General features: G+C 52.3%; 1 protein-coding gene across 2 annotated transcripts in view; it reads right to left on the reverse strand.

Moving 5' to 3' along the window:
* DSCAML1 (DS cell adhesion molecule like 1) overlaps window positions 1-26,219 on the reverse strand; it is a 314,600-nt gene extending 288,381 nt beyond the window's left edge. Inside the window, exons 1-3 of one of the 2 annotated variants that reach the window (XM_064482082.1) lie at window positions 25,884-26,218; window positions 10,128-10,445; window positions 6,303-6,449 (exon numbers count right to left, since the gene is read on the reverse strand). In XM_064482082.1, coding sequence (XP_064338152.1) covers window positions 6,303-6,449; window positions 10,128-10,445; window positions 25,884-26,118 — 700 coding nt within the window. In that variant the 5' untranslated portion in view covers window positions 26,119-26,218. Of the gene's footprint in view, window positions 1-6,302; window positions 6,450-10,127; window positions 10,446-25,883 lie in introns of both variants that reach the window. The other variant, XM_064482083.1, reaches the window with a different exon arrangement.
* Between the last annotated feature and the right edge of the window lie 1,256 nt (window positions 26,220-27,475).

Consider the following 27,475-nt stretch of genomic DNA (forward strand, 5'->3'; position numbering starts at 1 on the left):
GAGTAATGGAGGCCAAGGACCACCAAGCCTAGATCTTGTAAAGCCACCACTTTTTGTGTGACCTTAGGCAGGTCCGCAGGACAGTCCAGTAGAGGAGAGACTGTCATTTCATCTCCATTGTTAATCATCTTCTATGAGCACTGGAGAGGAAAGGGGTCTGAACGAAATACAGTTCCCACTCTTGACGGTCAGACATTCTCACAGGGGGGATAAAACCTATATTAAAATATTACAGGACAAAATACGATTAGTGTCTTGAGCGAAGAACTGATGAAGTTCAGAGGGAGTTCAGAAAAGGATCCCCTAGAAGGAGGTTAATCTGGGTAATTTTTAAATCCATTCTTAGCAGAAATTGGGAAAGATATCATGGAAATATGTGGTATTTGAACCAGACTTTGAAAGATGGGTAGGTTTTAGACAGATAAAGAAGGAAAGAAGTCTGGTAGTAAAAGAAAAGCACCCCATGGGTATTAAGATAATGCACTTTGAGGATGGGCTGGAGAGAAGGGGAAGGGAAATGAGAGGCATTGGTCTGGGCCTGAGAGTCTTCATCGCTAAAGGAGGAGGCTGGACCACGTGACCTCCAGGGCCCTCCCAGCTCTGACAGTCAGTGACTCCATCCATTTGCAGCCTAAATGTGTCCAACTAGTTTCCGGGCACCACCTGGGCTCTCTCATGTCTGTGCCATCTCCTGTCCAAGTTGGAGGAGACTCATGGGATCAAAGCAATTTTAGTATCAGCCAGAGCCAAATGCAATTAATATACAGACTCTGCATTCCAAAGCAAACCAAGATCATATTTGATTGTTTATTGTGCCAGGATTATCCATCCTTGTCCATCAGAGCTGACAACATGAACAGAAACCTAAATTCCCAGATCAGGACTGCCTTTGTGTCTCCCGCTGGGCCCAAAACAGAGCCAGTGCCTAATAAAGCCTCCCTGTGAGAATGGTTGTTTTGTTCACCCATCTTTCAGCTGGAGAGCTGTTGTCCTTCAAAAAAGCCAAAGCCTTTCTGTTCACCACACACAGAGCCAGAAGTCAATGCAAGGCCTGGTGACACATTTCTGCCCCCAAGCAAGCGCAAGAGACAGGGAACAGGCCCTCCTCCTATTCTGGAAATGGAGGATCGTCCATTCTCAATGAGGAGTCTGCTCTGTAGAGGCAGCTGGAAGTAGAGTAACCTGGAGGACCCCAGCTCAAACCCAGGCCACTTATTAGCTGCGTAGTCTTGCGTAAGTCACTTAACTTCCCTGGGCCTCATTGTCTTCATTCATACAACTAGGGGAAACATTCCAATCAGTTAAAAAAACTTTATCTTTCTTAAAGGGTTATTGTGAGGATTCGAGATAATACTTAACACAAAGGGGGTCTCAATACATGATAAATATTATCATTAATATTATTACGATGTTGTTGTTGTTGTTTTAACAGGTGCTATGAGGGCCCTCAGGATAAAGAGATGGAAAAGATACAATTGTACACCCTCCTGCAGCAGACACACAGAATCAACTGCCTATAATGGGAGACGCAATAAAGTGCTCCAAGAATGGAATCAGAGGAGCGGTAGGTTCTGCTAAGGCTTATGTAAGGCCTCATGATAGGGGACACATGTGAACCAAGTTTAAAGGACAAAAGAGAAGCACAGCATCCTTCTCATAAGGAGAAGAGGGGATCAGTGCAGACCAGGCAGAGGAGACGCAGGACAAAACTCAGATACAAAAACCTGTGAGCAACTTGGAACCCTGGAGACAAACAGGGAGGTGGGAGAAGGGTGGTGAGTTCACTGACTCTCACCTGTGGTCCGGGAGCACCGCCCACTTTTCAGAAAGGACCCCCTACCCTGGCCAGTTTCTCCTTGCTCCTGCTTCTCCCCTCCCCCAACACAGAGTGTCCCCAGTGCACTCCCAACCTGACCAGGGCATGAAGACAACCCAGCATACGAGAGTCCCGTCCACACAGACAAGGGAGCTGCTCCAGGCTGGTCTTCCAGCGCACTGGCAGATACATCTGGCCCGCATCTGAGCAGTGTCCAAAACTCCCCGCTAGGGCCCAGACAGCCAGTCAGGATGCTGGGGAAGGGCATGCCGGGAAACTCCCACAAGGAGCCTGCATCAATATAATCAGGTCTGGTGGAAATTAAAAGCTATTAGGAACAGGGCTGGATTTATCTTTATATCCAATAACATGCATTGTAATGGTGATCATGCAGATGGGAAATTAAACCACATCTTGGCTTCACCAGAGGCCTTAATTTTAATTTATGTTTGGGCACGGCCCTTTGCCCTGTTACCCCCACCCTGCCTGCTCTGGAGAGCCAGTTCACCTCCAGACCAAGTCCCCAGGGAGAGAAGTAAGAAGTAGGAGTTGGCCAGCTCATAGGTGAGAGGCTCTGTGCTTTCACACACACCTCTTTGAACAGCCAGATGGGAGGAAGATGACCAGCTTCGGGGACAGGAAGGAGGAGAGGGGCAGGCACAGCGGGCCGCTCTAGGAGCACTTTGGGCTGTCTCTCTAGCCTCTACTTACCCTGTGAAAGGCACAGCCCAAAGAGTGCTCAGAGTTTCAGAGGCCAGCTCCTGGATGCCTGCCTGCCCCTCCCAGCATGGACAGCTAGGACAGCCAACCCATGAGCCAGTGCCCAACTCTTGGAGCCTGCTGAGGCGCTGAGCCTCTAATTCCTCCCAACGCTCCTCAGAGAGGCATCGGAGGGCCGGCACCTCATTTACAGGGGCCTGCACCCACCCCATAGGGCCCCTCCTCCCAGAGCACCTGCTCTCCCCAAGGAGATGTTTCATGGGCCCTGACTGGCCCACACCAGCCTCCTGTTCCTCCTCCTGCTCCCCAGCACCTGCTCCTGCTGGCCCTGTGGCTTATGGAGATCTGAGCCCAGCCCTGCATATCCAGAGAGCAAAGTCAGCCTTGTTCTCCCTGCTCCAGAAGCAGACCCTGAAGTGTCAGAGGGCAGTAACTCAGACTCCTTTGTGCTTCCTTAACCTCAACGCAACCCCCACCATGAGAAGTTGCTGTCCAGCATCACAGCACACACACACACACACATACACACACTCAGTACAGTGTGGAATGGATGACATAGAATTCTATTTTTATGAAAAAAAAAAGAATCAATAAACAATTTGCATTTTCCAAAAGTAAAGCCTGCTGCGTGTGGGCCCAAGTTCTGGCCCCTCACCTACAAAACTCCACCCACTCTCGTCCTCGGGGTGTCCTCTGGGAACATGTTAGTTGGGTTCGTGTGCTTTGGGAAGTCCATCCATGGATCTAAAACATAGCTATACAAGGATCTAGAATGATTTTGGATGGGGCCGGAGAGCTGGGCAGGGGAGGCGAATTCTCCAAGGCTCAAGGAAAGAACGGGGTTCTACAGAACCAGCATTTAACAGAGCCCTGCAGATTAGCGTCTAGCCCACTTCCCTGATAATTATGCCCTTTGGGGCCCCGAGTCCAGGCTCAACATCAAAGACAGCCCTGAAGCACCAACTATAAGCACCAACCCCAGTGAACCTGGGGGAAGCTCACTGCCTCCAGCTCCTACGCGCAGGAGCCAGGTTAACCTCCGTCTCTCCTGCTGAGCTGAGCCTCTGACTAGCCCACGCCCCCAGCACTCATCCATATCTCAGTGCCTCTGTGCTCGCTGTTCCCATATTCTTTCAGAACTCTCCCAACGATCCATTCCTGCACCCACTGAACATCTGGTGAGCATTTGTCCTGGGGGTGCAAAGTGGTACATTAGGAGCCAGGGATGTGTGCATGAAAACAACCCCATTCCCACCCTCGGAAAACTCTTCTAGTGGGGGACACAGACCCTGTCACACAGAAATGCAGACACCGCAACAGGAAACCGCGGCACAAAGCAGAAGAAGCTCTCTTCCCCCCTAATAATCACCGTCGCGGCTCCAGCCCAGCCTCAGTGGGTGCCAGGTGGTGTTGGAAACACGTGACATACATGAACTCATTCTGAAGTTGTTCCATCATCACCCCCATTTTATTATCATTGGGGAAACTGAGGCACCAAAGAGGTAAAAGACTTGCCCAGAAGAGTGAGTTTGGAGCCCAGGCAGTCTGATCCTAGAGTCTGGGCTCTTAATCACTATGCGCAGCTCAGTTCCACAGACCTTTCCCTAAAAACCAACATTGACTTTTTTCCCCTCTGGCCAAGGCCCTCATACCTGCAGCACTCGAGCCTCCATTGTGCTCCGAGTAATGCTTTATTGGATACATTTGTACAGGGGCCGGGAGGAAGTTCTGTGCGGGGTTCAGGGTACAGCTGAAAGAACAGACCCGGGTTCACCCCTGCCCTCTGCTTGATAAGATGCTTGACCCACAGGTCTCTTTACTTCTTTGAGCCCCAGTTTCCTCTTCAGTAAAGTGGAAGGGAAAAAAATACACTTAGGGACATTTTGTGAGGATAAAATGAGATCATACATGAAGGTTTCTCAGCCTAGTGCCTGGCATATAGTAAGTACTCAATATTATTATTATTATTATTATTATTATTATTATTATTATTATTATTATTATTATTATTATTATTATTATTAGAATGAGTATAACTCCTAGTCCATAAATTCAAGTGTATCAGAAATAGCATGGTTCTTTAAATCACCCTCAGTCTGCCTCTGCTGGAGAGACAGGACGTCCAATCTGCATCACCATTGGGGCTTCCCCCAGGGATGTACCAAGGCACAGGGTTTCTGTGGTCCTCACTAGCCCATTTTCCCGGCCTGCAGGGTCACTCTGGGTCTTGGGCTGTGCATCTTATGCCTCATTCGGACACAAGAGCCTGGCTGGCCTCAGTCCCAGACCCCACGGAGACACACCGCCACCCCTGCGAGGTCTGACCACTTCCTCCAGCCGCACCCACTGAGTACCCTCCAGCACCACCCCCGCCTCTAGCATCCGTTTGTCTCCTGTTTGCTCACTGCCCTCAGAGGCTCTCCTCCCCAGGCAGAACACCCGTCCTAACCTTTTCTGCTCACTTACAGCTTTACATGAGGCAGAAAGAGCAGGTGTCTTCAAGTAGCTTCTGATTCCAGTCCTCCTACAAGCTCTGAGACCAAGAGATACACTGACCTGGGTGTCCGCTGGGGGCTGAGACAAGGAAGAAGTTCCAAGAGCAAAACACAAATCACTGTCTCAAAAAAAAAAAAAGTATCCTGCCACGTTCACGACCAAGGTACCTAAACACTGGTTTGTCTGAGAGCTCTACCTTGGAACCACCTCAGGAGATTTAAAACTGCTGCTGCCCAGGATCCACTCCTGGAGACACAGATTCAGGGTGGGCCCAAGCACTGCTGCTTTTCAAAGAGCTCCCCAGGCATCCAAATACATAGCAGGATTGAGAACCCTGGCTTCACGGGTTTCATACATAGAAGTCTATCTTCTCCAACTAACCTGAAGACCTTGAGCAGCTAGAACCCAGCTGGTGGGCCATCAACACTGGAGGGGCACTCATTGAGCATCTGGTCAAATCCCTCCATTTTACAGAGAGGAAAACCAACGTCCTTGGTAGAGAAAGGAAGAAAAATCAACAGAGCCTCTGCAATGTGCAGGGATGAGGGGAAAAGCTGGATGGGTGGACAAACCCCATAGTTTTGTAACTGGAGGCCTGGAGGTATTTCGAGGCTCTGAGGGCCTCTCTTGGGGTTTCCAGACCTATTGATGTAACAACCCTGCATAGGGAAAAGGAACCAGCCTGCAATCACAGTGGCTCTAACAAGGTGGCCCTACAACATGGTATCAGACTTTTCCCAGCACCAGGCCTGGCGTGAGGCTGGCAAGAATTCTGATGGGGTCTTCAGGCAGCTCGTGAAATAAAAGTCCCACATGCATGCTCACTCAAATCTGGTCCTCCGAGAATCCAGCGCTCACTGCTCAAGTCATTCAACACAGGAACACGGACCACATACCAGATCATTCACAGAAAAGGTCCTTCCTTCCAGCCTTGCCTCCCATCCCTAAGGCCAAGGACAAGCAAAGACCTGGTGGTCAGGAAAGATGGTGACCCCACTCCTCTGGGAGAGTAGGACACCCAGTGTCTGACGCGACCTTCACACGCAGCAGAAGCCACTGGCAGGTGGGTTTTCACCCTGCCACACGGAGACGCACCAAGCCAAGACCAAACACGCTTTTTTGCCACAGTATCACCAGAACAATAAAAAGCGCTCACCAGAACCAACGGCAAGATCTGGCTAAGCTCAACCACCAACTCAGCACCTCTGCTTTTCCGGCCACGCCCCACCCACCGCGCCCTTGCCTGTGCGACCCTGCTGTTCTCGCTTACCTGGGATGATGGCGACTGTGTCTTTTTCCCAGGACACAACGCTAACGTATTCCTGCACTGAAGAGGGGATGAGGCACTTGAAGACGGCCACGCTTCCACGCATCGACCTTTGATCCTCCACCCGGACGGTGTAGGGTTCCCTGAAAACTGCAGAGAGATTGGGGGTGGGGCAGAAAGAAGAGGGTGTCACAGGATCGGCTGGGACACAGTGGAGGGCCCAAGAAAGCCACCTCTCAGAACCCCAGGCCACAGCCCCCAATAACTCTTCTCCCCGCTTCCACCTCACCTGGCTCAGAAGTTCCTCTCCTCCCTGCCTGAACACCTCCTCTCCAGCAAACCCCTTCCCGCTCCAGCCGGCACCCTTTCTCCCTCAGAAATAGCCAGCCTCCCTCCGCAAGACCATAAATCCAACTTCCAGCCTTGCCAATTTTGGTGAGTTTTAGCAAACGGCATTAGATTGTAAGGGCCTTGAGGGCAGCACCTCCGCCCTGCAATGGGGTTGTGTTCAACAATGTGTGGGTAATGAGGAGACAGGCCGGAATCCTTCCAAGGGAACCACACTTGATTTCCTACATTATTCCTGGGCCCAGGGTGGCAAGAGTTTGGGGCATGGGGACCATCATTTGCCAAAATAACCACTGTGACACATGATCTAGCAACAGATTTTCGTACCACTTCAATGTGAAAGGCAGCCTGGGAAAATGTAAGTTTACATACTGAACTTTCTGCAGGACTCGGTGGTTTAAAAGGACAATGGGGAAGAATATTTGAAACTGTGATTATCTCTGAAAATGAAGAACCCCACAGACAGGGCCATCTCTAAGATTCTCCAAAACAAAGCATCCTTGGTGGGGAGGGCACAGCTCAAGTAGTAGACTGCATGCTTAGCATACATGAGGTCCTGGGCTCAATCCCCAATACTTCCTCTGAGAATAAATAAGTAAACCTAATTGCCTTCCTCGCACCAAAAATCCTTGCTGCTTTTCCCTCCACTCCTGACACCACCTACCACCTCACCCCCAGTCTTGCCCATGCCTTCAGACTATCCCTTCCCCCACAGTGTGCAGTGGGGGCCTCCTGCTCGGTCCCAGGGATGGTTTCCAGGACACTGTCATCTGTAGGCATTCTATGTATCAGGTCCCTCCGGCCAGCTGGATGAACCTGAGGGGTGGGGCCGAGGGGCCTGCCTCTCTCTTGTCTTCCTCAGCTTGGCCTCTCCCAGGGACCTCCTCTGTCTTTCCACTTCTCTGCCAGGCAGAGCTGCCGCAGCCAGGACCCCCCTGCCTACCAACCTTGTCCCTCAGCAGGCACCTGGGCAGCTTGCCCTGCTGCTCTCCCTGCCACGGTTGCCAGGGTGATGCTCAGGGCCCTGCAGCCCCTCCGGCTGTGCACCTGCAGCCCCTCTGGCTTCATCTAGAGCTTCTTAATTGGCTGTGTTTCCCAACGGGCCAGCCCTGTCCAGCCCTCCCCAGGTCTTTATTCTTCCCTTCCCCGTGTTGTGGCTGTGATGGGAAGAGATACAGCTGAGGTGGAGGGGAGAGGCGTGAAGAGAGGCACTGCCCACTCCGAGGGGCTACGGTCCACCCTTTCGTGGGTCGGGTGTGGCACTGTCTGTGCATGAGGATGTGGATGCAAGGAGAGCACAGAGGAGGCGAAGGGGAGTCAATGCTGGAGGTAAGCAGAGTGGAGAGTGGAAAGGGCGGGGGTGTGGGCGCACACCGCTGGGACAGTCCCCAAGAGCCAGCAGAGGCCTGTGGTTAGGGGCATCAAACAAGCAGGTCCTGCCTCATCCTCTGAGCAGTGGTGTAACCCTGCATAAGAGCTACCTAACTTTCTGCAGCCTCAGTTTCCCTGCTGGTAAAAGGAAATAATAGTAATAAAATAATAGTAATAACAGCAGCAGGTAGAAGGTCCGGCACATGGAAAGCACTGTGACAACGCTGTCATTAGAGCCACATGGCGTGACTACCTGGTGATGTACATTTGGGCAAGTGGCTTAACCTTCCTTTGTCTTAGTTCCCTCACTGGCAAGAAACACTAGACGGGATTACTGCGAATACTGCATCCTAACCCAATAACAGGCGTGTAATAGGAAACAGGACATCAATTCCTCTCAGCCCAACCCTCCCAGCTTTGGCAGCCAGAACTGGGCTCCCGATCCAGGCCTCAGGGCCCCCAGTCCAGCACCCGTGTCATGTTAGGGGAATGGTGCCGCCCCCTGAAAAGAGGGTCCTTGGGAGCCCCAGGGGAGATACCTCAGCATGGCTCTGGGTTCTAAGAATGCCCGCCCTCCCCACCAACAAGCCAGTGGGATGAAGACTAGCTCTAATTAAGAACTCTCACCCCACCTCACCCCCTACACACCCACTCCCAGCTACCTGGAAACTTGTACATGTGAGAGGCGCTCCTGAGGCAGAAGGACCTTAATTCAACAGGGCCCCATCTCACTTAACTATCTCACAATAAATGGGGTAGGTGCTGGCATCAGCTTTGCAAACGAGGAAGCTGAAGGTCTGAAAGGTGTGTTCTCCACCTAAGGACACACAGCAAGTGGCGGAGCTAGGATTCCAAAGAACAGCAAAACTTTCCTTGAGGGGCTGACTTCTTGCAAGCCCAGGAAGTCAGAGATCTTGCAGGATCTGTCACCAGGCATGCAGGTTGAGGAGACTTCCCCGGAACCCACTCTCCTCTGCCCAACACAATCTCCAGGAAAGATGGCGCGCCCAAGGTCTGGTGCCATCACGTGGGCTAGCTAGGACACTCCCTGTCCTCTCCCACCCAAAAAACTCTTCTAAGAAAAGCATTCCCCAAACTTCAGTGCTTTATTATTATTTGAGGTACACTTTACAAGGGATTAGGACACACCAGCATGTCATGACACCCCGGCTAAGAGTAAGTGATTTAAGCCATTCCCTCACCTCCAGACCTAACCCAGAGAAATGAGACTTTCTAGCATCTTTAAAGAGACCAGCTGAGAAGCCCTCACTTCCTTGCCTCCTTCAACTCTTCCCAAGACCAAGATCCTCCACTGCTAAGAGTTTTCCATCATGAAAAATTTACCTAAATGCCTGTTCTCATGAGATACCCTCTACTCAAATGTCTATCAACAGTGGGATGGATAAATAAAGTGCAGTGTAGTCAGAGGAGACCACACAGTAATGAGAACAAAAGACCTGTAACTTCGCACAGCAGCAGGGGTAAACCCCACAAACAAGAAAGACTCAAAAGCATCCGTACTGTAGGATTCCATTTAGATAAAGTGCAAAACCAGGCAAACACCTATATTGTTAGAAGTCAGGACTGTGGTTTCCCCTAAGGGAGGAGTGACTGGAAAAAAAGCCCAAAGAGGCTTTTGGAGGCACTGCTATCTTCATCTGGATATTAGTCAAACTTTGTGAAAATTCATCAAGCTGTATATTTACAATGTGTGCATTTCTTTTTATATGTTCTATTTAAGTAAAAGGGTTTTTTTTTTTAACAAAGGAAACTCACTGAATGTTTTCCATGAATCAAGTACTGAAATGAGCACATTACTTAACTTAAAGGGGTGCTAGCTCATGTAAGCATCGCATGGAGTGATGAATGGGGTAGGTGCTGGCATCAGCTTTGCAGATGAGGAAACAGAGGCTCGGAAAGGTGTGTTCTCTGCCTAAAGACACAGTAAGCAGCAGAGCTAAGATTCCAAAGAACAGCAAAACTTTCCTTGAGGGGCTGACTTCCTCCATGTGACACACACATCCTCAGAATGACAGGCACTGCCTGCTCCCCATTCCCATCTTGCAGAGTGAGCTCTCCCAGGAGAGGAGCCGGTGTCTGGTCCTTTACCTGCTTTGACGCGGATGTTGGGGCTCCGGATCTTGCCGGCAGCATTCTCCGCGGTGCAGAAGTAGTCATTGTCGTGGATAAAGCTATTGAAGGCGGAGGGGGAGAAGGGGTAGAGCTGCAGCGTCCCGTTGGCGTGGACGTGCCGGATGTGCGGCACGTCGTAGATGTCGTCCCCCGTAGCCAGGTACCATCGAAGGGCCGCGCTGGGGGAGCCCGCAGCCGGGCAGGGCACCACCACCCCCACGGAGCTGGAAAAGGTCACCTGCTGCAAGGAGTCATTTACAAAGTAGAGGCTGGTGCCGACATCTTCTGGGCGGGCTGCAGGGGAGGAGAGGGGAGAGGGGAGTGGAGAGGCTGGTTAGCACCAGCTAATGATACCCTCATAGGTTACAGAGGCTGCAGCTCATTCATAAAACGCTCAAGCACCAGTCATTCAGTAAGCACTATTGGGCACTCACTTTACACCAAGCACCAGCAACGGTGATTAAGAGATGGCTCCCGCCCTGCAGAAGTTTCCAGCCTCGCACAGGAATGTCACACGTTAAAATGTCCATCCTCCATGCCAAGTGCATGGACAGAGGCGGCCACTACTCTGCTATGTTAAAGGGTCTGAGCCATGATCCACACCCAGCGTCCACACTTAGACACTGAAATTGCTTTGATGATGAATATTTGTTGAGCTCCTACTATACGCTGGCAGCTTCACACTGAGTCCCTCGGTTCATCCGTACAACCCTGAGAGGAGATGGTCTCACCTCTTTTATATCACTCCTTTTTGGAGCCTAAGCATAGTTATGTGAATTGCCTGAGATGACACAGCTAATAAGCTACAGGACTGAAATCTGAACTCATTGCTCTAAAGAGCACCTGAGCGTACTTTCTACCATGTCATAGCTGAAAGGCAAAGTGTCTGAGACTTCGTTCTGAGAGGAAGCACTGCAGGAAGTGGGGGTGCTTGCCTCAAGGAGAGAAGACTGCAGGAGACCTTGGGAGCTGTCTTCCCCCTCTGGAAGTCGATTTGGAAAATGTGTTGCCCCAGAGGGCAGGCTGAGGACCGGTGGTACCGTGGGTAGATCAATCCAAGCTCGGGAACAAGAGACCGCCACCCCTGCCCACCCCCAGTTCTAAACCCAGCCCTGACACTGACCAACTGTGGAATTCCCTTCCCGTCTCTGACCATCTGGCTCCTTCACTCGTAAAATGGAGGGAGGACGCACGAAGCTGCAAAGACCCTGTGGGTTTCTGACTGCAGCACTCAACCACACAGAACACACTCACCATTGCAGCTACCTGACATCAAGGCCGCCAGACCAGGAGGACACCTGTCTGCAACTCTCATCCCAGCATCAGACCCCAGTCTTTCCTACCCTTGTGGGAAGCGGCCCTGAATGGTGGTATCAGGGCCTGGCTTCCCTTCCAAGCAGCCTGCCTTGTTCAGAAGGGCCAGCTCTGAGCAAGTGGAGGCAAACCCAGAAGAAGAGGGGGCCTGGTCCCTGGTCTCCAGCTGGAAGCCACTCCCTCTCCACCAGGAAGATCAAGGAGCAAACAAACCACTCGGCTGCTTGTTTAAAGAACGTTGCGGGGACCCAACTTGACCTCAATTTCCACAACTTTATGGGGAGAGGGAGGGCCCGCATCCGGACCATATTAATATTCTCGGCTTAGCGCTGAGCTGAGCCTCCAGGGAGAATATACCGGGCAGCTCGTTGAGGAAGGCCATTAAGCCTCATTGGTCAGAGCAATTCACATCATCTCATAAAAAGCTGTGATGAAGCCATTAGCAGCAGTGCTGGAAAACGCATCCGTGGGCTCCTTGCTGCGGTGTCAGGGGCCTCCTCTTAGCAGCAAATGCATTTGCTGTCCCCACCTGGCCCTGTGCCCTAAGCGGCTGCAGAGAGGGACGGCACGGCCTTTCCATCTGCCCCCTCACACTGCCTCTCCTGTGACAGTCCCCGTGTGGCTGGTTGAGCCAGTCTGCTCTGTGGAAGAGGAAGTGGCCCACCCAAAGGGGACCCTCAGAAGCTTGTCCAACTTACAGGGGCTAGAGTATTCTCCAAGGTCATGAAATCATGCCATCTCACAAGTATGCAGACTGAGGCTTCGGAAGCTTCTCTTAGGACCCACACTCACCAGCTTCCCCTGGCAGGAGCCTGCTCACCTTTTGAAAGACTTCCTTACTGAGATTCAGTCAACAAAGACTGGTTAACTACATCCAGACACTGTTGTAAGCACTTTACTTGTATGACCTCTTTTAATCCTCCCAACAACCCCATGAGGGAGGTACTATTATTATCCCAGTCCACAGATGAGGAAACTAAGGCACTTAGTTTCAAAGCAACTTTCCCAAGACCGCACAACCAGTAAGCGGGGCCTCTGGGACACAGACGCAGGCAATCTGAGCCCAGAGTCTGATTTCTTAACCTTTCGGTGATTGTAACCACTGCAATTATAAAGATACCTTCCTCAAACACCACCTAGCCACCAACTTTCATATTCAGCTGGCTAGGACCTGAATTAATACAGCCACACATTACCACGCTCTCTCGTGCGCACACACACACACACACACACACACACACACACACACACACACATTCATCCCAGGAGGGGCTCCTGTTGGACTCGACATTTCAGACTATGGGAGCAGGGATATCACTCCGGGGTTCTGGGTACTTCCTGAGACAACCTAGTTAATCAGACATCCTCACCGTGGCAGCTTTATGGATTTTGGAAGCCAAAATCCATCAAGGAACAGAAAGACTCTACATTATGCATGACAAATGGACTTAGGAAGCTGAGAAAGATCCCTGATAGAGAGGAACTCAGGAATCATCTGATTCAAGGGGCAGGGTAAGAAGATATTGAAGGATGAGTACACTGTCACCCTCGGCGATGGTAATGCCAGCAGCACTAGTAACAGACACCACAGAGACCACTAACTACAGGCTAGGCTGGGCGCTAGATCTGTTTTAGGTAACATCTCACATAATCTCATGACTCTCTAGGGGATGTTATTATTATTATTCCCATTGTACAGATGGGGAAATCAAGGCTCTGAGAACTTAACTAACGTACTCAAAGTAACTCAGGATGTAAGTGCTGGAGCTGGGCCAGGCCCCAGCTTTGCCTGACTTCAGAGAAGGGGGGTACGAAACTGTTCTATTGTATGATCCATGCTGAAGACAAGAGGAATCCAACCACAAAATCTGGTTTTCCAGGCTGGGTACCCTTCCCCATCCTTTCTTTCATCCCAAACCCACTCTAAATACACATTCCTAGTCTCCTCTCCTGGCTGGAAATCCACCCCACCTGTCCTGCCGGCAGACAACCCCTTCCCCAGAATTCCCTCGGCGACCAGCTCCTGGCAAGACCATCAACCATAATAGCAACAGCCTTCCTGTACTTGGGCCTTGGATCCTGCTGGAGCCAAGGACACCAGGTTCTCAGCAGCTACAAATGGGTAGATTTAATTGATGAATTGACTGGGATTGTCCAATCACCTGTCAGGGCTGAAGAAACAGCAGATTTATAGCAAAAGGTGAGTAGCCTCATATTTCTCCCACCCCTGGATGTGAGCTGCTGTCCTCCGAGTCTGAGGGAGCTGGGGAGGATTAGACAAACCATTCATTTCTGCTTAAGGCTCTGACAGTGCATTGCCGTCATGAAACATCACCCTCAGGTGTAAAACAATAGCATTTTGCACTTACGTTGGACTCATATTTTACCATCACAAGGCACCTGTCAGCCTGGAATGTAGAAGGCTTTAAATAAACATTAATTCAGCCTCATCCCACCTGCCAGGAGAAAGGAGTGAGCAACTCCACAAAGGGGAAACTGAGGCACGAATCCCCCTCAAATCTCTGCCATGTGCCAAGATGAAGGCTGGTACAGGGCACCCGTGAGCGGCTGCAGCAGCAGTGGGTACATTCAGTCACTAGTCACAGAAGGGGGACTAGCAAGGGTCTGGGGGCATCACTCCGACCTCATGGAGACTAGAGAGACTTCTCTGGTGGGGATTTTCCCTCCTTCTCAAGCTCCTCTTTGAATCTTCAGAGAAGTGACAAAGCCTCAGCTGGCTCAGAGAGGAGCACAGAAGTGTGGGTCAATTGATGGAGACCTGGGACAAGTCTAACAGAGCTTCGTCCTGGGGCTCAATCCTGACCTGCTGTGTGACATCAGGCAAGCCACATAGCCTTTCTGAACCTCATTCACAAAAGGGGGAGGATTGTACCGTCTTACCCATTCCCCAGTGCTGCCGAGCAGGTAAAAACATGGGAAAATTACATGGTTCCCCATAATAAGGATGCGTGAATATAAGGGGTGGGGTTTTGATTCGTGTCCCAGTGATTCCCTGAGGGGACCAGGGAGGTGAAGGTTACTGCAAAGGATGGCCAGGGCCCCACTCTGCAGCCCTGAACCCACAGGTGACTCCTGCACCCTTCAGCGCTCTCCTCTCCTAGGTCCTTCCTGACCTGGGACCAGGAAAGACTTTTTGTTCCTTCAGGAGATCTTTCTCCAGCACCAGCCATGTGCTCAGCAGGACCCCAGGTGTGGTGGAAAGCATCAAAAGCAAGGGAGAACGGCCCCCCACCGCCTGGGAGCTTGCAAAGAAGATGAAGAGCAGGAAAGGGTTAACCCAGCATGAAAGGGACAGCCCAGGGCAGAGAGTCAGCAGAAGGGCTTGTAGCCCCTGGTCTAATTTCACTGTGGCCATACACCTACTCCCTTGAAGGCTTTCTGGCCTGGCTGATGGCACAGCATTTTCAGAAGAAAGGAAACAAACATCGATTGGGTACCTACTGTGTGCTTCAAGGGTGTTTTCTCACGTAATCCTCATGCAGATCATATGAGGTGGGTCCTGTTAGTCTCATTTTACAGGTGAGGAAAAAGAGGCTCACGGGGGGAGAGAGTCTCCAAAATTGTACAGCCAGAAGTAGACAAAGCCAACAGTCAATTAAGGTCTGCCTGGCTCCCAAGCCTGAGTTTCTTCCATCACAACACAGAAGAGTTCAAAGTTCGAGGCCTTGTAAGGATTCTCCTTCACTTCTTCTCGGGAAGCCAGTCCTCATTGGACAGCAAATCCTTGGACAGGAAACTCTGACTTTCCCCTTAAATCTCAGCCATACCCCTACCCCACCTGGCTTTCTCCTCTGCAGACAGAACCAGGCATATTTACAGAGAGAACGAGAGGAGGGAAAAACACTTCATAAATAAAGAGAGAGAGATCAGATCAACAACAGCAAAGCTTCTTCTGGTCAAAGGGGGAAATAGATTTTTAATAGAAAATGGAAGTTATGGGCTTGGTTGTGATGTGACAGACGCCCAGACTTAAACCCATTTAATCTTCTCTGCCATTTAACATCGAGCACCACCCCGATGCCGCGTTTCATAAAACAGGCTCCAAATGGCTGGGAGATTAGACGTGTAGAAATAGCACAGCAATATTTTTAAACCAGAAATCGCCCCGAGGCATTTGGGCTGCCCCAGGGTCACCCCTGAAACCTAAATATCCATCAACATCAACTCGCCCACCCGCCCTGCGCTGTCTGGGATTAGTTGGGCAAAGGAAACTCAACACCCAGGGGCCCCACCCCACCTGCCTGCATTGGGATGGAGGTTTCTGGCCAACTGAGGCTTCCTCTCAGGTGCACATTGAATTACCCACATGTCATCACCTCCAATCATCGCAAATGACCACCCGAGGGGACTGAAATAGTAATCCCCCGCCACCTCTACAGAGTGAAGTGAACCCTTTTTTCTCTCCCTTTACAACATTTACGTGTCTTATTCACTGGATCTTTCGTCCAGGAGCATCTGCCAATGCTGGGGCCCCTGCCACTCCCCCACCCCAGAGAGATGGGCAAGAGCCTGCAAGGGGTATCCAGGCCTGGGTATAGTGAGCATGGATAGAGGGGAGTGGGGGTGGGGAGACAGGAGGAACCAGCAAGGCTCCCCTGCAGGCCTGTGAGCTCCCTGTCTTGGTCACCACTCTGTCCCCTGGCCTAGCACAACACTGTGGTCTTAGCACAGTGGTTAAATGCCCAGACTCTGGTGCCAGGCTCCCTGGGTTTGAATCCCTGCTCTGCCACTAAGAAGTAGTGTAATCTCAGGCGAGATTACCTTGCCTCTCTGTGCCTTGGTTTCCCCATCTACAAAATGGGGGTAATCATATCTACTTCAAGGGTTGTTAGGTTGGATGAGTTGATATATATGACAGTTTTCAGTATATGTAAGTGGTGTAGGTAATGACCTAAGTATTCCTCGCCACTGTCATAAATATCACCATTGCAGCAGGCAAGCAGTGAGTACTTGCGGAGTAAGTATCCCACGCCACAAACACTTAGCTCTCACCGGGGACGATGATGAGGATAACAATTTCAGACCGTAGTTCTCAGACATTACAATGTATAAGAACCACCTGGAGAGCTTGTTAAACACGCACACCCTTAGATACCAGATTCACCGAGTCTGTCGTAGGGCCAGGAAGCTTTCTGAGACAGGCGGTCCTCTGTCCATACTCAGAATAACACTTTGTAGAAAAAAGTAGATTCGCCATCCAGGACTTCAATTCACCTCTCCCAACAATAGACCATTATGGGCTTGGCTGAGAGGATCTTAGCACCACATTAATTAACTTAATTTGGGGATCAAGTTAATAAAGTAATAGTGGTGTGATCAATACGCAGAGCATCTCACCACACCGCTGCGGCTCCCAGGCCTCACACAGAGCTGTTGTTGTTTTAAGGCAGATGTGGCCCGGTGAGCTTTCTTAATTTGCAAGGTTGATTACTCCACCGCATTTCCACACAAAGGTTTTCATAAAAGAGATATATTAATTGTCTTCAGTCTGATTGTTCTTATTCCACAGTTGGAAAAACCGGGTCTGGAAAGGATCAACTAGTGGGGCCTCAGCTTAACAACCACGTCCATCCAAAACTCAGGTGAGGACCAGGGAGACAGGGTCTGGCCCCTCCACCAGAAAACCCCCTTATGGTGTGCTCACATCTGGGAGATAATCTGAGTCTAGACCGGGAGGAGGAGAAGGGCCAGTCTACCCGGACAGCATCCGAACATCTACAGGCAACCAGAATTGGTATTTCCTTGGGACAGGGTGGAGCAGCTGGGACCAAGTCCCATAGCTTCAGTCCCCAGACCCGGCAAAACTAATTTACCTCTATCCTCACCATCATCAAGGCCACCATTTCTTTTTAGCATTTATTCCATGCCAACCACTGGAAGAAGTCCTTTTCTCACATTACAGCGCATTTAATCTTTACAACAACCCTCTAATGTAGCTATTGCCCAAGACCCCATTTTACAGATAAGAAAACAGGATCTTCAAGAAATCAGGTAATTTCCTAGGTGGTACAGCCAGGGCTGGCAGGGCAGCATTTCAAACCCAGGTTTCCCTTATTCTGGCTGCGTTTCTCAACAGAAAGACTGCACTTTATTCTCAGACTGCCTCCAAGATGTGATGGTCCTATAAGCGGTTTCTGAAGAAGGAGAGCATTTTTAGGGATGACAGTTCCGAGTTATTTGGGACTGCCCTAGGCATCAGACATTTCATCCCTAGTCATCGCTTCCTGCCCCCTACTAAATCCTCCCTACCCTAGTCATTCAAATAACCCAAAATTATACCCCCTCAATTTCCAAACAGCCCTAAGGAAGCAGTACCACCCCAATGAGAAGCACTGCTCCAGTGCCTCAGTGTCCACCTCTATCCATCAGAAACATGGGTTGTTTTTTTTTTAAGATTCTTAGCGCATAGTTCCTGTAACCAGCAACCTATGTGATCCAGTAAAGATCAGTCATCTTTCAACCTACAAGGCCTCTCACCATCAGCTCCAGGAGAAGTTATGAGCAACAGCTGACAGTCAAACAGACTCTTTAATCTTCCAGTCCCTTCTAGACAGGGCCTGTCAAAGGAAGGCCCCTTATGGCCAGAAAGGTCTTTCTTGGGAGTTGGCTCAGACAGTACAGTTGTCCCCAGAGATTCCCAGATTTAGATTGTTCACGCTTGAGGGACTTAAGAGATTATTTTGTCCAATCTCCTCCATTCACAAATGGGGAGAGTGAGGCCTACAGAGGTAGAGTCATTCGCCCCAGGTACACAGCTGGCCAGCGTCCTGGGTGGACGAGACCAGTGTCTCCTCTGCTCCTGCAGTTCTGGCCGCTCCACTCTCAGAACCCAGCAACCCAGGCGTGGAGTGGCATCGTGGAGAAACAAAATGATGTCATATGAAGGAGCACGAGAGGAACCAGCTGCTGGCTGCCTGGAGGAGAGGGCTCAGAGGGGCAGGACACCTGTCTGTAAGTGGTCAAAGTGTTGTCAAGTGGAAGAGGGTTTCACCTGGATCCATGCAGCCTCAAAGTAGAACCAGAACCAGTGAGTAGAAGGTACAGGACCAGGACAGATTCTGAGGATAAGCTCTGTAACAGTCAGAGCTGCATGACCAGGGGTGTGCCACCTGGAAAGGAAGGAGTTTCCTCTGGCTGGAAGCACGGGAGCAGAGGAAAAGCAATGCTGCTGGGAATGCACAGCACAGAGGGGATCAGGCAGCTGAACAGGGGACAGATCCCACGTCCCTGAAGGTGTCTTCCAACCCGGAAGACTTAAAAAAATTTTTTGTGTTGAAGTGTAGTTGGTTGACAATGTGTACAGCAAAAGAGCTTCAGTTCTACATATACGCACACATGTATTTTCTTTTCAGATTCTTTTCTATGTTATTATAAGAAATTGAATATAGTTCCCTGTGCCGTACAGTAGGTCCTTGTTGTTTATCTGTTTTATATATAGTAGTGTGTATCTGTTAATCCCAAACTCCTAATTTATCCCTCCCCTGCCCTTTCCCCTTTGGTAACCATAGTTTGGCTTCTATGTCCATGAGTCTGTTTTTGACAACCTGAAAAGACTTTTACCTGTGGCAGCCACATCCCTCAAAGCAGATTCCCCAGCCCCATGGCTCTGGGACGCCACCCCAGGTACAGGGTGTCCATGACCCTGACTCAGATGGGTTCTCGGGGTCTGGATGCCAGCAATTGCTGTGACCTCAAACAAGGTCACTCAAGGTGGGACCCTGTGTCTACTGCTCTTCCCATGAAAGACTGTGGGTTCCCAGCAGGGAGAACACCCTCAGGGGAGAGTGTCCAGAGGACTGTGGAATAAACTCGCATCTCGGGACCTGGGAGCGAGCAGAGGTAAGCTCTCCCCACACCCCCTGGGCACTGGGGCCACAGGGAATCTGCCAAGTCTGCTCCATGAAGACTGTTGCCAGCCTGCCGGTGCCTCATCAGCGGTTCCTCATGTTGATGAAAAGCAAAGGCTAGGAAAATTCTCCATATGTGGGGGGCCCAGGGAGGGGGAGCCAGCCACCCACAGCTGTGAGCCCTCCGTTGTTCCTGTATGATGAAATGACAGTAATTAGACCTCACATTTCAGTGGAGCATTTAAAAGGCTAAAACCGGTTTGCTGTGGTTTGTACATGTGTGTGTTTATATGTTGCCCTCTTCAGTGTACAAAGCATTGTCACATGCTGTCCAGTTGTACGGCCTTCACCCTTCTTGTGCACATGCAACAACAATCGCCCTGAGGGACAGTCAGGACAGGGGTTATTTTGCCCATTTTACAGATTAGGAAACAGAGGCACACGAACTATTAAGACATTTGCCTGATTTAGACAGATTGAGCTTTGTTTCTAGGTCCATGGACAATGCTTCCTCAAGCATACAGATACACACACATACATACACAGAGTTTAATGGATATGCAACTGGCATTTGAATAACTGTTCCTAATGAAGATGGTGACCTTGGAAACTGTCAATGCAGGCGTCAAGAAGAGCAAGGGCATGGGGATGTGGGGCAGGGTGGGTGGCAGAACGGATGAAGGGATAGCAGCTGGATGGCAGGGGCGGTGCCCAAGGCTAATGCTATTCATGCTAAAGCAGCGCGGGACAAACATCTGTTAAACAGGGCACACAGGCTGTTGTGCCACAGCCTCCCCCACACTCACAGAACCACAGGCCACAACCTGCCATGAGCAGCACTTGACCTCTGGGTCAAATGCTGCTTTCCTGAGGCTGACTGGGTTATGGAGTTTAGAGGGGTCCGGGGACCCCCAAGGTCATGGGCCTTCAAGGATGTTTTCTATACACAAAACTACCTGAAAAACCACAAAGTTCATCCTAGCAGGGAAAGACAGAGAGATCCATCCAGCTACAAGGTATGGGGGCTCACCCTGTGAAGCCCATTTACACAGGTTCATGGTGTTACACCCAGGATCGCTCCTACTCTGTCCAAGCATGGTAGAGATTTACCAACCAACCCCCGCCTGCCTTTGGCAGGTATGAGACTGCCTCACCCTCAAATCCAAGTCTGGAGCCAACCTGTGCCCTCACCTTTTCCACGGATGCCACCAGCTATGACTGGGGGAAGGGAGGGTGCTGAGCCCTCCAGGGGCACCCAAGTGCCTGCATGGCCCCAGCTGTCTGGCTAAGGATGTCCCTCAGACTACCCAGGCAGGTGACAGAAGCAAACAGTGATGTCTCCCGCCCTGGCCACCGCCAATCTTTCTTATTGCTACAAAGTCTAAGTCACTTGGCTTGGCCAAAACTGTGGCTCATTAACACGACTCCTCGGGACAGAATCTGATGATCTGTTTTGGGTGGGAGCAGTGCAGAAAAAAAGAAAGAGGTCTTATGTTTACTGAGAACCAGTTATGTTCTAGTTACTTTATATGCATTATCTCTCCTTTAATCCCATTTCACAGCTGGAGACAGTGGGGCTCAGAGAGGCCCAAGGTCACACACTGAGTAAGTGCACAACCAGGATGTAAATGACGGGTGTGCCTTGACTCAGAATGTCTGCCACACCAGTGAGTTGCAATCTTTTTCATTTTCCCTCACAATTCCAAAATCTGGTTGGAAGAACTGAGGGAGGAGGCTTGAAGCTCTGCCCACTGGCCCTCTCCGTCTCTCCCTCCAGCCATCCCCTGAGGCTCCACCCTGCATCCGTCAGAAACCTCTGTGCCCTCTGTTGGACCAGGGCCCTCCTGGATTATTAGATGTGCAGAAAAACACTCTGGGAGGCCTTGGAGCTGCACCTGCCAGGGTGGGATCTGCCCAGGGCCCCGGAAATGCAGACAGAATCATTCCCAAAGTCACCTCCCCACTGCGGGCATCCCAGCTGGCTCCCTGGAAGGAGCGCCCCAGCTGCCCCGAATTGTTTGCTCTTCAAGCGTTACTCCCAACTCTTTACACACTGTCCTTCCGACCACAGTGCCTGCCTTCCCACTGCCCCACCCCCACCGTACGTGCCAGAAGCCACTTTAACAATGGTAGAATAAGAAACTGGGGCCTCTCCCTCCAGTCCTTCAGAGGCCACGACCCCCTCCCAAGCTGGATGTTGACAAAGCGAGAGAGCGAAAGAGCGTTTGGCCTCACTTGACACCCCCTTCTCATCAGCCGCTGTTTCTCCATCCAATGACCACAGCCCTAAGCTTCCCCCATTCTGGGGGTGCACTCACCAGAAGGCTAATGTTGGCCCAGATTCCCTTAGCTGATGTGCCCCTCTCTTCTTCCTGCAGCACAAGAGGGATCACCCATCCCCCAAGTTTGGTCCGCCTTAGGGTGTCTCTGCTGCTGTCACCCATTCTGCCCCAACTGCAAGCTCGGGGGTGGCCTTGCCAGGAGAACTCAGTGCTGAGCCCCCTGTGGGCCTAGAACTCAGAGGCAAGAGAGACGCACTACCAAAAACACCATCCTTCTCCCCTCTCTTACTCCACCCCCATTTCATGCAAGGGAAGAGCCACTCACTGCCTGGCTGCTGCTGAGGCTGAGAGCAAGATGCTCCTCACAGAGGGCAGGGCTCTTGGCCTGGCTAGGTGAGCATGCAAATCTGTATGCAAATTATATGCAAACCCAGGGCCTGCCCTTGGGTTCCTGGCGCCCTGCCATCTTTGCTGCCTGTGGCTCACCCCTTTCAGGCACCTGGGTGCTGGTTAGAATCTACCGAGCTAGGGGCTGAGACAGCTTTCCTCTTGACTGCTTCCATGTCCCCAAGAAACATTTCCTCCAAGATCATGTGGTAGGGAAGACTCTCCCAGCCTGGCCTTCACCCCCCGAAAAAAAAGCTGGCTCAACGTCCACCCTCCCTTCAACTCATCCACAAATAAAATCATCCTTCACCAGGCTGAGCAGGGCACCAAGCAAGTCAAAAGGATAGAATTCTGGAAGACCCGGAGAAGGTAAGGGGGGCTTGAGGTCTGCACCCTTCTGTCAAAGGCCAATGGCCCATGAGGTGCCCTGTGCAGACAGCCACCCTATGTCTGGGGACTCCAAGCCTGCCTGCTGGGGGGGGCTTGCTTCTTTAGCAAAGCACTGCTGGATGAACCCCACCCACCCACCCATTTGCTTGCCCACCTCCTCTCCATTCCTCAATCTGAGAAAAATAAGCCTCTTCAGCCAGTCTCCCAGGATCTGCTCAACTTAAGAGCTGCCTTTGGGTCAACTGCTTACTTGCTTTTTGTTTCTAATTGAGCTCCCCAGTCTGCTGCAGAAATATATTCAAGGCAGCTGACTTTGATGCCCAGAAATATGAAGCATCTGAAATTATGGCAATCTCCTTCTCCCCCATGTTATTCTGCACCCAGGGCCTCTCTGCCCACCTCCCCCACCCTCCCCAGCCGCGATGCTCACTGATCCTTCACCTGCTTCCCTTAAGTTGTGTTTGCCATTTCAAGATTTTAAGAACACATTCCCCGAGTACCCCCCCACCCCTTTTAATTAGACACTGAACAGAGTGTTAGAGATTTTCTTAATGGATTGACGAAGGCTTTTAATTTGGTCTTCTCAAGAGAGAACCATGAGTCCCCATCCGAGAGGTTGGGGTGGGAAATGAAAAAAAAATCAATGCAACCCATTATTTTGGCTTTTAGAAAACAGGAATTTTAGTGCCGGGGAAGCTTGTTCTTTTACACAGTAAAAATGCAAATGCAGGCAACACAGATGCTGGCACGCTGGCTGTAACAACGGAGACAGCCTCGCTGGGGTTCATCCGGCTGCCCAAACCTGGATTTGTTTTGGCAATAATAAGGCAGTTATTGGAGACTCGATAACCGATTATTAAAACACCTTCCCAGTTTAGTTCTGGGGAATCGGTCTGAGCTCAGGCTTCATCAAAAAAGGTATTTCGAGGGGAATGGAAATAACAGAAGCTTAAAACACATTCAATAACTGCTTAATTCCATCCAGAGGACGCTCCATCTCATCTTGTTTTCTTCGCCTCTCTCTCTCTGCCTCCTCCTGCTCCTCACAGATGGACGTACAAATTATTGCAAGAGGATATTGTTTTCTGTAACAGGCTCGAACACTCACATTTACATTTTCCTTGGTGCCGCGGGGGTGACTGGCAACGGGAGAGAAAAATACACCAAACCCCATCTCCGCTGCTCTCGCCACATCGACATCTTCCCCCAGCCGCCTCCGCCACCCCCACCCCCACCCCCACGCCACCCCAAGGAGAACAGGCCCTGGGGACCAGCCTGGCACCTAAGACCCAATTAAGGCACGAAGGCAAAGAAAGGCCTGTCTGGCAAATCGCCCTGGCGCCCAAGGCAGACGCTGGAGCCTCTGAATGGCAGGGACGCCGGGGATCTGCAGACCTAAAGGCCATTTAGGTGCCGCCTCACCTGGCACCTGCAGCTTCCCACCGGCCCAAGGCCAGGGTGACTTCCTCCTCCCCTCGGAAAGGATTTGGCCCCTCAGGCTCTCCAGCGGCCTTCTGGGCCTTTCTTCACCCCCACCCCCACCCGCCCCTTCCCTATCATATGGCTTGGGCTTCATTTATTAATGCCCGGCTTCTGGAAGGGGGAGGGGAGAGTCCAGCAGGTATTTGCTAAGGGGCCTCCACGCCTGGGGATGGGCTGCTCCCAGAGAAGTCTGCAGAAAGGGGGCGGGGGTGTAGAGTGGACAAAGCTGGGCAAGAGTGTGGCAGCAGCTCTGGCCTGTGCTCTCTCCCCTGACAAACCTGAAAGGGGTGGTGGTTGGAGAGAGAACCAGCCAGAGAGAAAGCTGCCGCTCCTCACCTTATGTATTTTTAATATTAATGTAATTAAAGCTGCTAGCGGAGCCAGCCTGTGGGGGCGGAGGGAGGCAGGAAGAGCCTGGGGAGAGGGAGACTTTGGGGGTTGGGGGTCCGCAGTTGAACCTGAGGCAGGCTTCTTGCTCCGCTGAGGTGCAGTGAGAGGTGCTTGTGTGGGAGGGCAAGGGGCTAATTGGCCTAGACCAACCTTGGTGTGTCACCCCGTGGACCCCACTGGGTCTGAGAAACTCAACTACTTTGTCCACAATTCAGAGGCCAGCCTCGCCGAACCTCGGTCTCTAGGCAAACCCCAGCAGTATCTCGGCCTTCAGTCCGGCTTTGACCTAGCGGTATTTACAAATAAAATAAGGGTCACCCTCGTCCCCCAAAGCCGAGAGATATGGCAGTCAGCTCCGGCAGGTTGCAGACTCCAGACCCCTGGGGCGTCGTCAAGGAAAGACTGGACCCCTTCCGGAGCGCCAACCTTCTGCTAGATTGCCCTTCCCCCATCGCCTAGGGGTCAAGAGTTGCAGCCGGGCCAGGGCAGGCGCCTGGGCTAAAGAGGGAGAGGCCGTCCCTCTGGGCGCGAAGGAGAAAAGTTAGAGGGCTGAACAGGTAAAGCCGAGCTTGCACGAGCGTGTGTGCTCCGCCGCGCAAGGGCGCGGAGTTCGGCCGCTTCATCTCCCGCCATCTGCGCGCCCGGGGGGCACGTCCTCTGCGATCTCCTGGAAGCCCGACAGCCGGGGAAGGCCTGGTCCCGACTCGGTGCCCAGGTGACTCTGGTCGGAAATGTCTGGCCGCTTCCAACCCCAAGTCCCAGCTACCTCAAGGATCAGGTGCGCAGCGCCCCAGCAGCAGGTCTGGACATGCTGGACACCTGGACCCACCCCTAGCAACGCCTTCTCTCCGAGGAAAGCGACACGCCCCCCCAAACCGAAGGCTCGTCCCCATGTCTGCTGACCAGGCGCCGAAGCGGAGAATCTCGCACCTTGGGGTGCGCTGCCGGAGGTGGCCAGGCGGCGCGGCGAAGCCAGGGCTAGTGCCCGGGGCAGGGGGTGAGGTGGGGCTGGGCGAAGTCGACCTCTGGGTTTGGAGAACAAACTTGCCATTCGCGGGACCCCAGGTCTCGGGACCCCCGGCTCTCTCCGCCCTCTATCCAGCCAAGGCGCGAATAAGCGCCATGCGGCGCTGTGCGGGGAGTCCAGGGCGGCTGAGGGGCGCGCGGCGGCAGAGGGGGAGTGAGCCGCGGAGTCCGCGGCCAGGTTCGGCCAGGACTCCCAGGTGAACAGTCACGGCCTGAGGACCCCTGGACTCGGAGGGCACCCCGGGGCCCCCGCGCCACCCAGCCGCAGAAGGCGGGCCAGGGGCTGGGGGAGGGGGCCGGGCAGAACCGCGGCCCGGCACGGAGCGGGGAGATGAGGGGCTGGTTCACCACCGCCCCACCGGGCGCGCCCCAAAACCGCAGGCGCGGGTGGCTGGCCGAGCGGTCCAGGGTGGATTCTCACCTGGCCGCTCTCCGGGCGCCCGCCCCGCCCCCGCTGCTCCCCACCCCGGACCCGGCAGCGGGGTCGGTCCCCCCCTGGGCCCCTGGGGCCCGCGCGGCACCTCGCCTCGCCGCCAGCCGCGCGCCTCCCGGCCCCGCTGCCTCCGCCGCCCTGCTGCCCGCGCGGGGCTCACCTTTGTGTAAAGAGTCCAGGAGCAGGAGTAAAGTTACCAGCCACATGCCATAAAGAGGCCCTTTTCTCCGGGGAGGTGGTCCTGTGGCCGGCCGTGCGGCAGCGCCTCTCCCCCGCTCAGCGCGCTCCCAGCCGCCCGCACTCCGCGCCCCGCTCTCTCCGCTCCTCAGCCCGGCGCTCGGCGGCGGCGGCGGCGGCGGCGGCTCCTCCCTCCTCGGCTCCCTGGCTCCTGTCATCCGCGGGGCTGGGCTAGGCGGCCGCGCTCCCCTCCCCCCCCGCGGCACCCCGGCTGGGGAGCGCCGCGCGAGCCCTGAGCCCGGACCGTCCCCAGCCCCGCAAGCCCGGGCACAGGGGCGGGGGCCCGGCCCTGACGGCCCTGACCGGGGTGTGCCGTCTGAGAGGCAAGAGGGTTCCCGCCACCCACCGGCTAGGAGCCTGCGGTCGGTCGCACACAGGCTTGTGTCGTACGTGTGCCAAGAGCCCGCCCTGTTCGGGCCAAGGACGCCCGGTGTCTCCTAGCCCAGTCACCTGGGGTCAATGCTTCTGATCTCTCTCGGGCTCAGTTTACCCCTTTGGAAGGCGTAGCATGGATGCTGGGAGTAAAATCTAGACTGAGACCCTCTGGTGCTGCCCCACCTCAAAGCTGCATGCCCTTCCAACCCCAAGTTACGTCTGCCAGTCTGCCACCCCAGCACTCTGTGGGAATTTTCCTCGCACTGGGCACATGATGATTAGCTAGACATTGTTTGCAATAGTTTAATGTCTGCTGTATCTCGTACATCGCATCTTCCTCCTTTATCTTCACCTACCCCCACTACCTCCACCCTACAGTTTTGTCACTATGCAGAAACTGGTTTATTCCTTATACCAATCTGCATAAAGTTGGCATGGAATTAAACTTGAGGGCTTGAGAGAGGGTATCTTTTCAGTTACAAAAGGAACGTTGAGTGCTTGCTGTGTGCCAAGCAGTGGGTTAGGCACTGGGGACTGAGGCATGGCTGTCAGGACCGCTGTGAAAAGGCTGTGATGGTTGGCAGGCCCTCCTCATGTCCTAATTCCAAAACAAGGGCGTGCACAGGATCCAGAGGAGGGGTCCTTCGTAGCCCTGTGAATGGAATAAGCTAGGACTGGACCTCCTCTCCTAAAGGGTACTGGAGGCCAACTTGACGCCCCCTGGCCACTTGGCTGGGCACAATTTTGACCCAGTTCTCTTAGGTGTGCAGTGGGACTGGAGAACGGAGGAGGGAGAGAAGGAGAGAGGCTGCAGTTTAGCTCCACTTGACAGGAAGAAAATTTACTTCCCCAAAATGCCTTGCTCTGGATCAGACAGGAGAACTAGAATCCCAGGTTTTGCCAAAATATCCCTAGAGATTTTAACTAAAATTTTTAAAGTGGGACTTTACTTTTTAAAATTTGTTAAAATATACATGGTATAAAATTTACCGCTTTAACTGTTTTTAAGTGTATTATTCTGTGGCATGTAGTACATTCACAATGTTGCACAATCATCACCACCATCCATTTCCAGAACTTTTCATCATCCAAATAGAAACTCGGGACCCATTAAACAGTAACTCCCCATTTTCCTCTTCC

The sequence above is a fragment of the Camelus dromedarius genome, chromosome 34 (assembly GCF_036321535.1).
Source record: "Camelus dromedarius isolate mCamDro1 chromosome 34, mCamDro1.pat, whole genome shotgun sequence".
NCBI classification, from domain to species: domain Eukaryota; kingdom Metazoa; phylum Chordata; class Mammalia; order Artiodactyla; family Camelidae; genus Camelus; species Camelus dromedarius.